This window comes from Suricata suricatta, chromosome 16 (genome assembly GCF_006229205.1).
Source record: "Suricata suricatta isolate VVHF042 chromosome 16, meerkat_22Aug2017_6uvM2_HiC, whole genome shotgun sequence".
Classification (NCBI taxonomy): domain Eukaryota; kingdom Metazoa; phylum Chordata; class Mammalia; order Carnivora; family Herpestidae; genus Suricata; species Suricata suricatta.
The window spans coordinates 49,987,907-50,001,442 of record NC_043715.1 but is presented as its reverse complement, the minus strand read 5'-3'; the positions used below and the strand labels follow the sequence as shown (position 1 = coordinate 50,001,442).

The following is a 13,536-nucleotide window of genomic DNA, read 5'->3' as shown; positions in this document are numbered from 1 at the left end:
CTCAAACTGGTCTGGTGGTCTGGGCTGGCTGGAGGTCTTGTCAGGGCAGTCGCTAGTGCTGGTGGGGGGTGGCGGGGGCGGGGTTTGTTTTTCATTTGCCCGAGTTAAGAGATAATCTGGAAAGAAGAGCTTAAGGGGAAATGTGGGACAAAGGTAGAGGAGTACAAGCAGGTGGGCCACCCCTAGTCAGGTCTTGGGGTCTAGCTGGTGACAATATGTTGGCGGATGAGCAGGAATCCACAGGAGAAGAGGGTAGAAACAGCATGTGCAAAGGCCCAGAGGCAGGAAAGTGGGTGCGGTCCAAGGTGGGATTGCAGGGGGAAGTTCCGTGTGGCTACGCACTGAGAAAAGTTAAAAGAAGGGAAGGATGGGACCAGGCAGGGTCAGATCGGGCCAAGATTTGGGTTTTTGTTCGGAGGGCTCTGGAAGTCACCGAGAGACCTCTATTTATGGGACATTGCACCCAGCCTTGTGTTAAGAGCCCTATATCACTGGCTCATTATATCCATCCGAGATTACGGGATCATAAGTCACACAGCCAACAGAGACAGGTAATAGCAGGTGAGGACCAAGGACTTGGAGGCGGAGACAGAAGCTGGGGCAATCAGGCCGAGGCCATAGTTCATCTTGATTGAGCTATCTCCACGGGCTGGACACTCAAGTCTTTCCACCTGTAGGAACCCACTGAACGCACGCACTCCAACCCCCTTATCTCCTCCCCGCCCCCCCCTCCCCCAGGCTAACTCACTCCATTAGGGAAGGGGTTTTGCCTATTTTTCCATCGCTGATTGCAGGTAGGGACGCGGTACATATCGGTTAAATGAGTACGTAGTCCTTGAGGGTGATTGCGCCCATCTTCCAGACAGAGAAACTGAGGCTCAGAGAAAGGCTCCCACGTTCTAATCCCTTCCCTAGCTGCGGCTTCCAGCCCTTTCACGAACCCCTTGCCTTGGAGAGGGAGGGAGAGCACCAGCGACTGCCACGCCGGCAGGGCCTGAATAAGAAATAGGGGGATCCTGCCACACTCCCAGGAAACCCGCTCTTCCCGGGCCTGCCCCGCACACCCCCAATGCTTTCGGACTCCGCCCTCCTAGCCTCTCCCGGCGGGGGAAGGGGCCTGAGAGCAGCCCCCCCCCCACGCTCCCGGCAGGCGCTGGAAAACCACTACCCTTATTAGCAATTCCGTTTGGTTCGCGGAAAGCCTGGTCCAGAGCCCAGCCCCCGCGGGCCATACCATTCTGGCCCGGATAGGGGGACCTCGAGGGGACGCGCAGGGGCTCCCTGGGGACTGCTCCTGCCTGGGTGCATCCTGAGCCCAGCGGTGGAGGGGAGAAGCCCGCGTGGGGGCTCAGGGTGTCGGGCGACAGGGTCCCTGAACCCCCGCCCCGGGGGCGCCCACCCCCACCCTTCCCGCCTCCCCCCGCCTTTCTCCCGTGTTGGTTCGCGCCGTGTCTCGCCGAGTAACAACCTTTGTGCGGCCGTCCGGGAGAGTGAGGTTCGCAGGTGCTTGCAGCTGGTGGGTCGCCTCTCCGCGCCCCGCGCATGCTGCGGTCCCCAGCCATGGCCCTCGCCATCCGAATCGTTTATTGGTAAGCGCAGTGGCCAGAGGCCCCATCCGCGACCCCCTGCCGGACCCCATCCTCGACCCGACGGTGCTGCGAACAGGCCCGACGGGGATCCTTCCCCGAGATGAGGCGTTCCCCGCGGGTCGGGTGGGCGTGAGCGGAAGGGCGTTGACCCACCTCCCCGGGGCGTGTCATTCAGGAAAGCTCAGGTTCCCGAAGATGGGACTGAGACACGTGTGGGGTCATTTTAGACATCCGGTTCCCGGGACTCTTGCGGGTGTGTGTGTGTCAGTGTCAGTTTCATCATGGGAGACGGGCCTCTGTCAACGCTAAGGTTGCCCCTCCCCCAACGCGGTGAACAGCCATGGAGCGGGGGCCGCGAGAGTCTGGAAGGTTCGAGAATGTTCCAGTGTGGGTTGGAAAGGAATGAATACTGTGGCTGCCCATCGCTAGTAACCCCCCCCCCCCATCTTTTCGAGGTCTCAGTTTCCCCAGCTGCAGAAGGGGAGAGAGAGTGATCTCAGTAGTCACCGCTGATGGAGTGCCGGATTTTGGTGCTAAACGTGTTTGACCCAGCTTCCCCGCTGCAGGGGAGAAGTCCCGAGTGGAGAGGGGACTTTCTGGCTTGTTGACTCTGTTATCCTTCCTGGGCTGGTCCCTGGTGCTGTGCGGGCTTGCATAGACACGCCTGCATGTAGGCGCTTAATAAATACCGGTTCGTTGCATTTCTCCGCCCCCCCCCCCCCCAAGGAGAACGTTAGCTCCGTTTTGGTTTCTAGGTGGGGGAGAGGCTGGGAGAGGGTGGGGTCAGGTCAGAAGCCCGAAATGCCCAGGGGGCAGCCGTTGCTTTTGAAAGGCTCGCCTCAGTCTCTGCGCTCGGAATGTCCCTGCCACCCTCAGCAAAGCAGAGGGTGGAGTGACATTTTGAGGCGCCCAGGAGGCTGTGCTGCAAGCTCCAGTCCAGAAATAGCATGTCGTGGGGGAGGGTGGGGGTGGGGGGTGGGGATGGGGAAGTGTTGGGTCCCGTTTTCAGGTTGGAGGGGACTTTGGGGAGTAAAGGTTAATCTGCCAGACCTGCCCAACGGTGTCCTAACCTGTTTCTGTTTCCCTCCCTCCCGCCTGTGTCTCATACTTGTGGTCTCTCTTTGTCACCCCCGTTTTCTGCACCCCTGTCTCTTGTCGATCCTCCTCTGTCTTTTTTTTTTTGTGGGTCGGTGTCCCCCCCTCCTCCCCCAATGTCTGGGCTGCTTCCTACATTCTTTGTGTGTTTTTCTCTGCTCTCTCTGTCTCCTGTTTGGTTTTGTCGTCTGTGTACCTCTTCGTGTCTGCCTGGGCCTCCTCCCCGTTTCCCCTCTTGCCTCCCCGCTGCCTGCCTCTTCCATCCTGTCCCTGGAACCCCACCGTCGCCTTCTCTCCCCTGGGACCCATCGCCTCGGACCTCCCACCAGTGGCGCTTGAGGGTACAAGTCCAAGGTAAGCAGAGTGGCCAGCCCCCAGACGTGCCCCTGGGAGGTGAGGGAGCACAGGCAGCGGCAGGGCCCCGTTGACCCCCGTGGTGACCTCGCATGCCCCTTTTCAGTATCTTCAGCTCAAGAAGAAGTTAGAAGATGAGTTCCCCGGATGCCTGGACATCGTGAGTGCTGGGAATGGGAAAGAGCATCAAAGACGGTCCCCTTGTGTGTCCCCTCAGCCCTGGGTGGCCGTGGGGTGGGTCGGGTCAGCCATGCCTTTCCTCCATAGTCTCCCATTTCCTGGGGGTGCAGGTGTCCCCAAGAGGGCACCTCAGTCCCGCCCCCAACATCTCTCTCTTCCCAGTGCGGCGAGGGGACTCCCCAGGTCACCGGCTTCTTTGAAGTGATGGTAGCGGGGAAGTTGGTTCACTCCAAGAAGGTATGTGTGTCCGTCTGTCTGTCCCACCTTGTGTTCAGGCTGGCGGAGAGTTGGGCGCTCGGTCCCGGCTGACTCCTTTCCTCTTCTTCCCTCGGCCCCAGAGAGGCGACGGTTACGTGGACACTGAGAGCAAGTTTCTGAAGCTGGTGGCCGCCGTCAAAGCCGCTTTGGCGCAGGGCTAATGTGCCCGAAGGCAGAGGTGAGGGGGTCCGGGCAGCCACACACTGTGATTGATGCTCCAGGCCTGGAATGGCAGCTAGTTCGAACCTGAGCCCGGTTCCCAGCCCAGTACATTCCAGAATGCGTAGCGGTGTCCCTACTGTGATCGGGATTGCAGAACTGCTTTTCAGCCCCTTCCGAGCCCGGTTTCCCATTTCCAAGCCAGCGTGTCCCAGATGAACCCCAGACATTCCCTGACCTTGGGAGCCAGTCTTTCCCCCTTTCCTCCGGTGTTCTGGAACGGACTTTTCTGTCCCAGTGTCCTGTGGACCCAAGTTCCCGTCCCCCAGTGCTTTGCTCCAGAAAACTGGTTCTCAGGTGCTTCAAACTCAAGTTCTGTATCTTCCCTTTTTGTTTTTGAAGTTTATTTATTTAAAAAAAGATTTTTTTAATGTTTATTGTTGAGAGAGACCGAGCACGAGCAGGGGAGAGGCAGAGAGAGAGGGAGGCACAGAATCTGAAGGAGGTTCTAGGCTCTGAGCTGTCAGCACAGAGCCCGATGCGGGGCTTGAACACACGAACGCTGAGATCAGACCTGAGCCAAAGTCAGAGGCTCAGCTGGACTAGGCCACCTATGCCCTGCTTAAAAAAATTTTTTTTTTAACATTTATTTATATTTCGAGAGACAGCACAGAGCCTGACACAGGTCTCAAACTCACGAACCGTGAGATCATGACCTGAGCCGAAGTCAGAGGCTTAACTGACTGAGCCCCCCAGGCATCCTGTATTTATTTATTTCTAAAGAGTGCGAGCATGAGCAGGAGAGGGGCAGACAGAGAGAGGGAGAGAGAGAATCCCAAGCAGGTTCCGCACGATCAGTGCAGAGCCAGACATGAGGCTTGAACTCACAAACCATGAGCTGAGCTGAAGTCCAGAGTCAGGCTTAACTGAGGGAGCTCCCCAGGCACCCCAAAAGTTCCACAATTTGCAATTTCCTGAGCCCCCCAGGCACTCCACAAGTTCTGCAATTTGCAGTTTCTGCCAAGTTCCACAATTTGTTTCTCTAAGTCCTTTACTAGAGCAGAGGGAGGGGGGACCCATTTCAGGGTGAACTTGAACATGCAGATTAAATAGATGTGATACAGACATCCTAGCGTCCGGCTTTCCCCCCCCCCCCCCCCCCCCCCCCCCCCCCCCCCCCCCCCCCCCGACCTCCATGCAGGTCTGAAATGAGCAGTGAGTCTCTCCCAGTGAAAAAAGAGAAAATGAGGAACTGAATTCCAAGGCTGCAGGAGCTGGATGCTTCTGTGCCGGGTTGCCCAGGGGGTGGGGATTTGAATTCCTAAAGGCTGAAACAGAGCCCATTTCTTGCATAAACACACCCGTTCGCTGCCTCTGAACTGTCAGTCACTCGGAGGCGGTGACTTAAATCAGCGCCAAGTTTCCTGGGGCTCCAGAGAGAGAGGTTCACCAACGGGTTCTCATCTAGCATGAGCAAAAGTGGGATTTCCGTAAGAGGAAGCGGGGAAGAGGGCACATGGCCCCCCTTTGCATGGCCCGGAGTGCAGTTTCCGGGGTCCCGGGACACCCTCAGGGCGTGTGATTCCCCAGAAGGACTCTCTGAACTCAGCCAGGTTGTACTAACGGTTCATGACAGCGAAAGGCAGTGAACGGAGAGGCAGGGCCAGGCCCCCACGGTCCCGTGTCACCATGAGGAGTATGGCCACAGGGCCGCTCGCCCTGTGAGGCCGACCTTGGCCTCTGGCCCTTCCAGAAGTCAGGAGCTGCTACCACTCGGCCCAAGGCCTCACCGTGAATCACACTGTTAGCATAGACTAGTCAGGCCCCAGGGGAGCCAGGACAGGCACAACTGTCATTCATTCCCAGTGCTGAGTCATCAGTCACCCTCCGGAGCTGGGGCCCCCCGGGGAAGCCTGCACAGCGGGTGTCCCAGAAACCCATCTCCACTGGTGGCTTCTCTGGAGACCCGAGTGTCCTTGTGGGGCACGCGTGGTCAGTGTTCAGTCGCCTCTGCTAGCGGCTGCCTCTGGTGCTCCCCCCAGTTCATTTCTCATGACAAACTCGATTGGGAACGAAGTCCTGGCCCACCTTGCCTGTGGGTTACAATTGTCTATCATGGGCGTCCCCTTGTCCTTGTGCCTTAGTTTCTCCAAGAGTGCATGAGCAGGGGAGGGCAGAGAGAGAATCCCAAGCAAGCTCTGTGATGTTGCTCGCAGAGTCCAGTGCGGGGCTCGAACCCAAGAACCATGAGATCATGACCTGAGCCAAAATCAAGAGTCGGATGTTGAGCCGACTGAGCCCCCCAGATGCCCCCTTTCCCCATCACCTCTGTCTGTTCCCTTTATCATGGGCCCCAAGTCCCCCAACCCAGCCCTGTTGCCTGCAGTCTGATCCCTCCCCATCTCTCCTCTGCACAGTCCAGTGACCTTGGCCCAGCCCCTCGCAGCTGACGCTTCATGATGGGAAGGACTGAAATGTCTGGTGGACGCCTGGTCTTTCCCTGACGTCTCTGTGGCCGCTGCGTGGGGGCAGAGACTGACGCCCCTGGTCCTTGCCTGTGTGTGTGTGTGTGTGTCCGTCGGTCCCCAAGCATGCAGCCATGCACCCCGCCTGCCTTGCTCCCTCCTCTCCCCACATCCCCCCAGCCCCCTGGGTACTCTTGCTCCTGGCTTCCTTCTTGGGGTGGCCGAGAAAGGGATCTGGGTGAGTGAGTTGTAGATTTCAGCAGTGTGGACCACGGCCTCCTTTCAATAAACACCAGATGGGTTTCACAAAATGTGTCTGTGTGTGTCTGTTTTACCCCTGGAGCCTCCTCTCCAGCCCCTCCCCTCCCCCAGCCCCGGCAGCTGGCCACCGTGGACTGAGCAGTCCTGTGCCAGGCACCTTCTTGGTCACGGAGCACTTCACAGCAGCCCCGAAGTGGAGCCGATGAGGGATCAGCGAGCGGCAGTGACGTTCATGTGAACGAGACCCAGGCTCCCAGATTTGTCCTGTCGTGGCCCCTGATTCATCGAGGCTTGTACAAACCCGCAGGGTGGCTACAGCAAAATACCAGACTGTGGTTCAACCGACAGGAACGAGGAGTCAAAGGTCAAGGTCAAGGTCAGGAGGCTGGTTTGGTTTGTTCAGAGGCGTCTGCCTGGCTTGTACACGCCCCCCTCACCGTGTCCTCACGTGGTCTCTGCCGGACACACCTGGTGACCCGTGTGTCCAGACTGCCCCTCCTTGAAGGACACCATGCAGAATGGATTAGGGTGCCACCCCCACCCCAACAGAGCCTCATTGTAACTTAATCTTTTTCTTTTGTTTTTTTTTAGCAGATTTCTTTATTAAATAATGTAATAGTTCTGGAGTTCATTAACCTTTTTTTAAAATTTCTTAGAAGTTTGTTTAGTTTTGAGAGTGTGTGAGCAGGGGAGGGGCAGAGAGAGAGGGAGACACAGAATCCGAGGAAGGTTCCAGGCTCTGAGCTGTCAGGACAGAGCCCGACATGGGGCTCAAGCCCACAAACCGTGAGATCATGACCTGAGCCGAAGTCAGATACTTAACTGACGGAGCCCCCCAGGCGCCCTGAAGGCCATTTAGGCCTTAAATGCATCCCTGGAAAAGTAGATGCAAATCACCAAAACATGAACAAAACTGCATTTGTGTAAAACCTACCAGATTCTTTATAAAAGACCCTCCAAACAGAAGGGTGTTACTATTTTCCTTCTGATACACCTGTTTATCCTCACTGTGGGCTAAGAGATTGGGCACTCTGACAATCCCATTAGGACAACTCGAAAATGTTGGCGCCGGTGGGTCATGCCTAATCAGGCTCTGTTCCTCTTTTGGATCACTCAAGCCAAGCCATTGGGTGGCCCGAGTGAGGTGAGGCTATCTGCTAGGTGCCACAGAGAAGCATCTAGATGGAAAAGTCCCAATCTCTGAGGCTGCAAAGTTGGAGACCCCTACAAAACTACTCTGGAGGAGGCTGGTCAGTGGCTGAAGACGAGGAAAAGGGCCTGAGAGACGGCAGATCACAGCCTCAGAAATGTTGCTTTTTTCCTTCAAAGCAAAATAGCTTTATTGAGATATAATTCACATACTACATAACTCACCCACTTAAAGTATATAAATTGATGGCTTTATATAATTCACAGGTGTAAGCAAAAATCATCACAATTTTATTTATTTAAAAAAGGTATCAGGGGCACCTGGGTGGCTCAGTTAGTTAAGCATCCGACTTCAGCTCAGGTCATGATCTTGTAGTTCATGAGTTCAAGTCCCACGTGGGGCTCTGTGCTGACAGCTCAGAGCTTGGAGCCTGCTTCAGATTCTGTCTCTCTCTCTTTCTGCCCCTCTCCCCATCAAAAATAAACATTAACAAAAGTTCTACTACTCTCTACACCCAATGCGGGGCTCGAACTCACAAATCTGAGGTCAATGCCCTGAGCCAGACAGAGTCTGATGCTCAACTGACTGAGCCACCCAGGTGCCCCTGCAGGTCTTCATTTTTAATGATTCTAACACTTCCCTTAGTAAAACAGTTAAAAAAAAATTTTTAATGTTTATTTTTGAGAGAGACACAGTGTGAGGGGGGAGCGGTGGGCAGAGAGAGAGGGAGACACAGAATCCAAAGTAGGCTCCAGGCTCTGAGCCGTCAGCACAGAGCCTGATGCGCGGCTCGAACTCAGGAGCCACCAGATCATGGCCTGAGTCAAAATCAGAAGCTTAACCAATTGAGCTGCCCAGGTGCCCCAGTAAAATAATTCTTTGGTGGCTGAATTCTTTTTTTTTTTAACTTTTTAAATATTTATTTTTGAGAGCGAGACAGAGTGTGAGCAGAAGGGCAGAGAGGGAGGGAGACACAGAATCCGAAGCAGGCTCCAGGCTCTTGAGCTGTCAGCACAGAGCCTGAGGCGGGGCTCGAACCCACGAACTGTGAGGTCATGATGGGAGCTGAAGTTGGACGCTTAACCGACTGAGCCACCCAGGTGTCCCATGCCCCTCCCCCCTTCAAAAGAAAGAAATAAACATAAAGAAAAAATAAAAACTAGAATCCGCAGGCTTCCAAGGGTCGAGACTCCCAACACTGCTCGCCCCTGTATGGCTGGGGGACCCATTCCGGCCTTTCCTTGCCTCTGCCCTGGGCCTCTCAGCCATCTGCACCTGTCTCCCCAGGGTGCATCTCTTCAGCGGGAGGAGCTTTTTGTTCTATCCCGGGGCAGTCCCCACGCCTGTGCACCCCGTTATCTGTGCACCCTCCCCCACGGTCCTTCACGTGTTCCCCCGCCCTGCCCTCCCTCCCACCGGATCTAATTCTCTCTCTGCTCTGCGAGGCCGGCCGGACCACGGGCACTGGAGCCTTTGCTAAATGGGACCGGGACAGGGTCACAGAAGCGGCTGGTGGGGAAATCCACAGGGGGGCAGCAGAGGAAGCAGGAGAGAAGGCGCCGGAAGAGAAGCGTGGAGGGGTGTTCCCCCCATAGAGGGGGAGAAAGGGAGGGGGAAGGTCTGGAAAGGAAGGGCGGGGCAAAGATTGCAGATTTACAGAAAAATTGAGAAGGTACATATCAGCATCCAGGTGCCTCTTATTAACATCTTCCATTAACAGGTGCGTCTGTTCCAGTGAATGAACCCATATCGATACACGATGATTAATTAAAGCCCTTAATTTATTCAATCTTCCTTAGTTTTGCTGAATACCTTTTTAATTTTTTTTAATTTTTAAAAACGTTTATTTTTTTAACAGAGAGAGAGAGAGAGTGAGCGAGCGAGCGAGCGAGCGAGAGAGAGAGAGAGCACGAGCAGGGGAGGGCCAGAGAGAGAGGGAGACACAGAATCCAAAGCAGGCTCCAGGCTCTGAGCTGTCAGCACAGAGCCCTACACAAGGCTTGAACCCATGAACTATGAGATCATGACCTGAGCTGAAGTAAGACACTTAATTGACTGAGCCACCCAGGTACCCCATTTTTTTCTTTATTTTAATGCTTATTAATTAAAAAATTTTTAATGTTTTATTTAGTTTTGATACAGAGAGAGACAGAGCATGAGAGGGGGAGAGAAAGAAGGAGTCACAGAACCAGAAGCAGGTTCCAGGCTCTGAGCTAGCTGTCAGCACAGAGCCCGACGCGGGGCTCGAACTCACGAACCATGAGATCATGCCCTGAGCCGAAGTCAGATGCTTAACGGACTGAGCCACCCAGACGCCCTGATTTAATTTTTTGATTCAAAACATGAACGCAACCACCTCTGTCTGTGCACAGCATCGCGACCACTGCTCGGTCACTGCGGATAATCAGGGAGAGATTTTGCAGCTTTGCCTGGAGAGCATCTTGTGTGGGTCTTGTGTGGGGGAGGGGATCCCAGACTTCCCCTGTCGACTCCCACTGCTGTAACCCAAGTCTCACAGCCACCAAGGAAGTGTGAGCAGATGCCAGCAGGCCCTTGAGAAGGCTTTGACCATTGTTTGCTGACAGGTCCCTTTGTCCCCGTCCCCTCTCTGACCTGGCTGACCCTCTGCAGATGCGGACTTGGCCCAGGAGGATGGGGATGGGTGGTAAGTCAGGTCAAGGCCAAGGAAACCTGCTGGGCTGGAGGAGGGGGGTGGAGGGAAGCCTAGGGGCTGAGGGGGCGGAGGGAGGGAGCAAAGAAGAGGAGGGAAGGCGGAGCCGGGGTCTCTGCAGGGCAGAGAGTTGGGAGAAACCGGAAGAGATGTGGGAATGGGGGTTAGTCTGATGGCCCAAGAGTGAGACCCCCCCACTTCCTCAGCGCTCCCTGTAAACCCGGCTCTGTGCTGAGCGTATAAGTGGCGCATTCCATACGATCCAGAGCCACACACGTGGAGAGGGTGTGGTTGTTACCCAAAGTCTCACGGACGTCCGGCTGTCTGCATGTCCTATTCCAAATAGTCCGAGAAGCAGATGGGCTTGGCATAGTCTGCTGGCACCGGAGGTTAAGGGCTGTTTGTGCTCTGCAGCTGGACAGCCCCTGGCTGTGTCCCCAGAAAGGCACTTGAATGCTCTGAGGTTTGGTGTGACCTCCTGTAGGCAAGCGATTAGGCTGCCTGCCTTCAAGGACCTGATTTCATAAGGATATCAGAGCATATAGGACAGCAGCTGTCACATGGGCAGTGCTGGGGGCGGGGGGCTGCCTCTTCTGCTTTTGAGAGCAAGAAACTCCAGTGCCTCAGTTTCCCCTTCTTTCTGCCTCCCCCCCCCTCCCTGGCTTCCCATTTCTCTGCCCTCAGTCTCCTTGTGAGGTCTCAGTGCGTCTGTCTGTGTACGTTCCTACCAGGGGGGTCTTTGAGAAGGAGGAGGGGAGTTCATTATATCCTGGCAGTTGTGGCCCGCCCCCCCCAGGCCAGTCTGTCACATGTCCCTCTAAATCCCCGCTAATTCTCCCTATATTTTGCTGAGGCTGGCCTGACCTAAGGGGATTGGAGCATTTGCTAAATAGGAACACGGCAGGGTCAGAGCTGGCTGTGGGGAAGTGCAGTGGCCAGTAAGGCCACTGGGGGGCAGCAGAGAAACTGACAGGAGACAAAGAGGGGGCGAGTAATTGGTGGAAGGATCTAGAAACCTTGGACATATGACAAATAACCAGCCTCTCCATCAACTGACAACTGAAAATCCCCAGGGAAAAAGAAGAAAAGTGAATCCCTTCCTGACACCATACAGTGTATCAATTCTAGATGTAGTAAAGACCTAAATATGAGGGGCACCTTGGTGGCTCAGTCAGTTGAGCATCTGACTTTGGCTCAGGTCATGATCTCACAGTTTGTGGGTTCGAGCCCCGTGTCGTGCTCTGTGCTGACAGCTCACAGCCTGGAGCCTGCTTTGGATTCTGTGTCTCCCTCTCTGCCCCTCCTCTGCTCATTTTCTCTTTCCCTCTCAAAAATAAACATTGAAAAATAAAAGACCTAATGATATAAAACTAATATTTTAGAGAATAGAACAGTATCTTTATGACCAAGTGCTAATGATAAAGATTTCTTAAGAAAGCAAAAATAAGACCCATTATCTTGGAGCAGAAAAGTAAACCAAACCAAACGGGAGCTATATTCGAAGCAGTACCCTAGGGACCTCAGACTGCTGCCTACTGATAAATGTTTCCCGTTTGTGACAAGGCGAGGAGACGCACTGGACGCCAACTTTTATAAACTTTTGCATCAGCTCAGCAATGAGGGTCATCTTGTGAGAGTCATTGTTAATTTTTATCAAATAACTTTATTTCTTCTTGACAGCCAGTAAACGAATAGTAAAACCACAGCAAATCCTCTGTCCGAAGGTCGACCAGCATCAAAATTTCTCCCATCCTCACTCTGACTCTGATCAGGGGTGTTCCCGGCTGGTCAAGGCTCAGGGAAAGCTCAGAGCTCCGAGGAAGCAGGCAGAGGCGGGAGCATGCGTTCTGTGCTACCCCTGGGAACCCACCTACTCACGTGTACCCTCAATGCTGTGGGGACACTCACAGCAGCGCCACATGTGGGGGCCACACAGGGAACACAAGATCCCACCTTCCCAAGTGGGATGAACTGAGGCGTGTTCTTGCCGCCGAAAGAGTGCTCTGCTGCGTAACCGGAGCCCCCGCGCCGGCGCCACCCACGTGGACGAGGCGCACGCAGGCCCCCGGCACCCCAGTCCCCTCTGGCCCCGCGGGAACTGCAGGACTTTGCGGGGCTGAGTCCCCTATAAATCCAGTAACGTCATGAGCTTCGAGTCGTCCTCTGCAGTGTTTTCTTCCTCTTGATACCCGGACATCAAGGGGAAAGGGGGTCCCTTCAAGGGGTCTTGGGGCGAGAGGACCGCAGTGGGATTGGGGCCCAGCACAGGATCTGGCAAGAAGCCCCAGACAAAGGAGTAGTGAGGCCAGGCGGGGGCGGCGGGGGCGGGAAGAGACTGCTGGGCGGCCCCCTCTGGGTCCCACCAGCCTGAGTCGAGGCTGGAGGTGCCAGGCTCCGATGCTAGTGCTGCCGGTGCCAGGGGCCTCCAAAAGGGGCTCTGCAGGGCAGGGCTGCAGACTCCTGGGGTCCCTGGGAACGCAGGGCCATCAGGGGCAGGGGCAGGAAAAGGAGCAGGGACAGAGAGGGGGCTGGTGGCTCTCCGACCTGGCCCTACGTGTGCTCCCTGCAGCCTAGCGTGCTTGGCCCGGCGGTTCTTGAACCACACCTGGAGGGACAGAGGGGACACAGCGGAGGTAAGCGGGTGAGGCAGGGGCACCTACCTGCCGGGCCGTGGGTGGGGCAGCTCAGGAGACACAGGCAGCCCCATAGCTCTCCCTAGGGCCCCAGGCCCAATTCAAGGTCCCCCTGGTTTGTGCCCCACAGGGCTGAGGCAGCCTGGGGTCCAGCCCTGACTCTCCACAGGGGGCCCCTTGCTAGCTGTGAGCCAGGGAGCACCCAGACCTCTCGCTCGTCTTCTCCCCTGCAGCCTGGGAGGGTCCAGCGGGAGGACGTGCCACCTTCCCAGGGGACCCTGTCAACAGTGGGGGCCCAGGGGACGGGGCTTACTAGCACTTGGTGCTCCTCCAAGTTGAGCCTGGCTGCCAGGGCCACGCGTTCCTTGTAGTTGGGGTACTTGTTGGTGCGGAAGTAATCCTCCATCTCTTCCAGCTGGTCCTTGAGGTACACCGAGCGCTTCTTCCGAGCCCTCGGGGGCCTTTGGGTTGGTGGGGGGCCTGACCGAGGAGAAACAGGGTCAGAGAAGCCCCACAGACGGCCCCCAGCCCACCCAAGACTGTCCCCCTGCCTGGGCTAAGCCCCAGGGAGCAGGTGGGAGGCTCAGGCCTGCGGGCTGGGGGGTGGGAACAGCTGTGCAGGAGAGGCAGCATCTGGCCAGCCCCCCTTGGATCTGGCCCTGGCTCTCCAACTTCCAGCCTAAGTGTCTGTAGCTGTCTGGGCCTCAGTGTGCACATCTTT

At 55.9% G+C, this 13,536-nt stretch overlaps 2 protein-coding genes across 3 annotated transcripts in view; one reads left to right on the top strand and one right to left on the bottom strand.

Annotated features, from left to right (window-relative positions):
- Window positions 1–1,463: 1,463 nt before the first annotated feature.
- SELENOW (selenoprotein W) lies at window positions 1,464–6,411 on the top strand. The gene is made up of 6 exons (XM_029925764.1): window positions 1,464–1,589; window positions 3,014–3,038; window positions 3,145–3,198; window positions 3,381–3,455; window positions 3,557–3,654; window positions 6,053–6,411. The coding sequence occupies exons 1-5, from the start codon at window positions 1,543–1,545 to the stop codon at window positions 3,635–3,637; spliced, it is 282 nt and encodes a 93-aa protein (XP_029781624.1). The 5' UTR covers window positions 1,464–1,542; the 3' UTR covers window positions 3,638–3,654; window positions 6,053–6,411.
- A 5,414-nt stretch (window positions 6,412–11,825) lies between these two features.
- LOC115280442 (retina and anterior neural fold homeobox protein 2-like) overlaps window positions 11,826–13,536 on the bottom strand; it is a 29,927-nt gene continuing 28,216 nt past the window's right edge. For both annotated transcript variants that reach the window (XM_029925335.1, XM_029925334.1), the window contains exons 3-4: window positions 13,129–13,295; window positions 11,826–12,787 (exon numbers count right to left, since the gene is read on the bottom strand). In XM_029925335.1, the coding sequence (XP_029781195.1) occupies window positions 12,308–12,787; window positions 13,129–13,295 (647 nt within the window). In that variant the 3' untranslated portion in view covers window positions 11,826–12,307. The remainder of the gene's footprint in view (window positions 12,788–13,128; window positions 13,296–13,536) is intronic.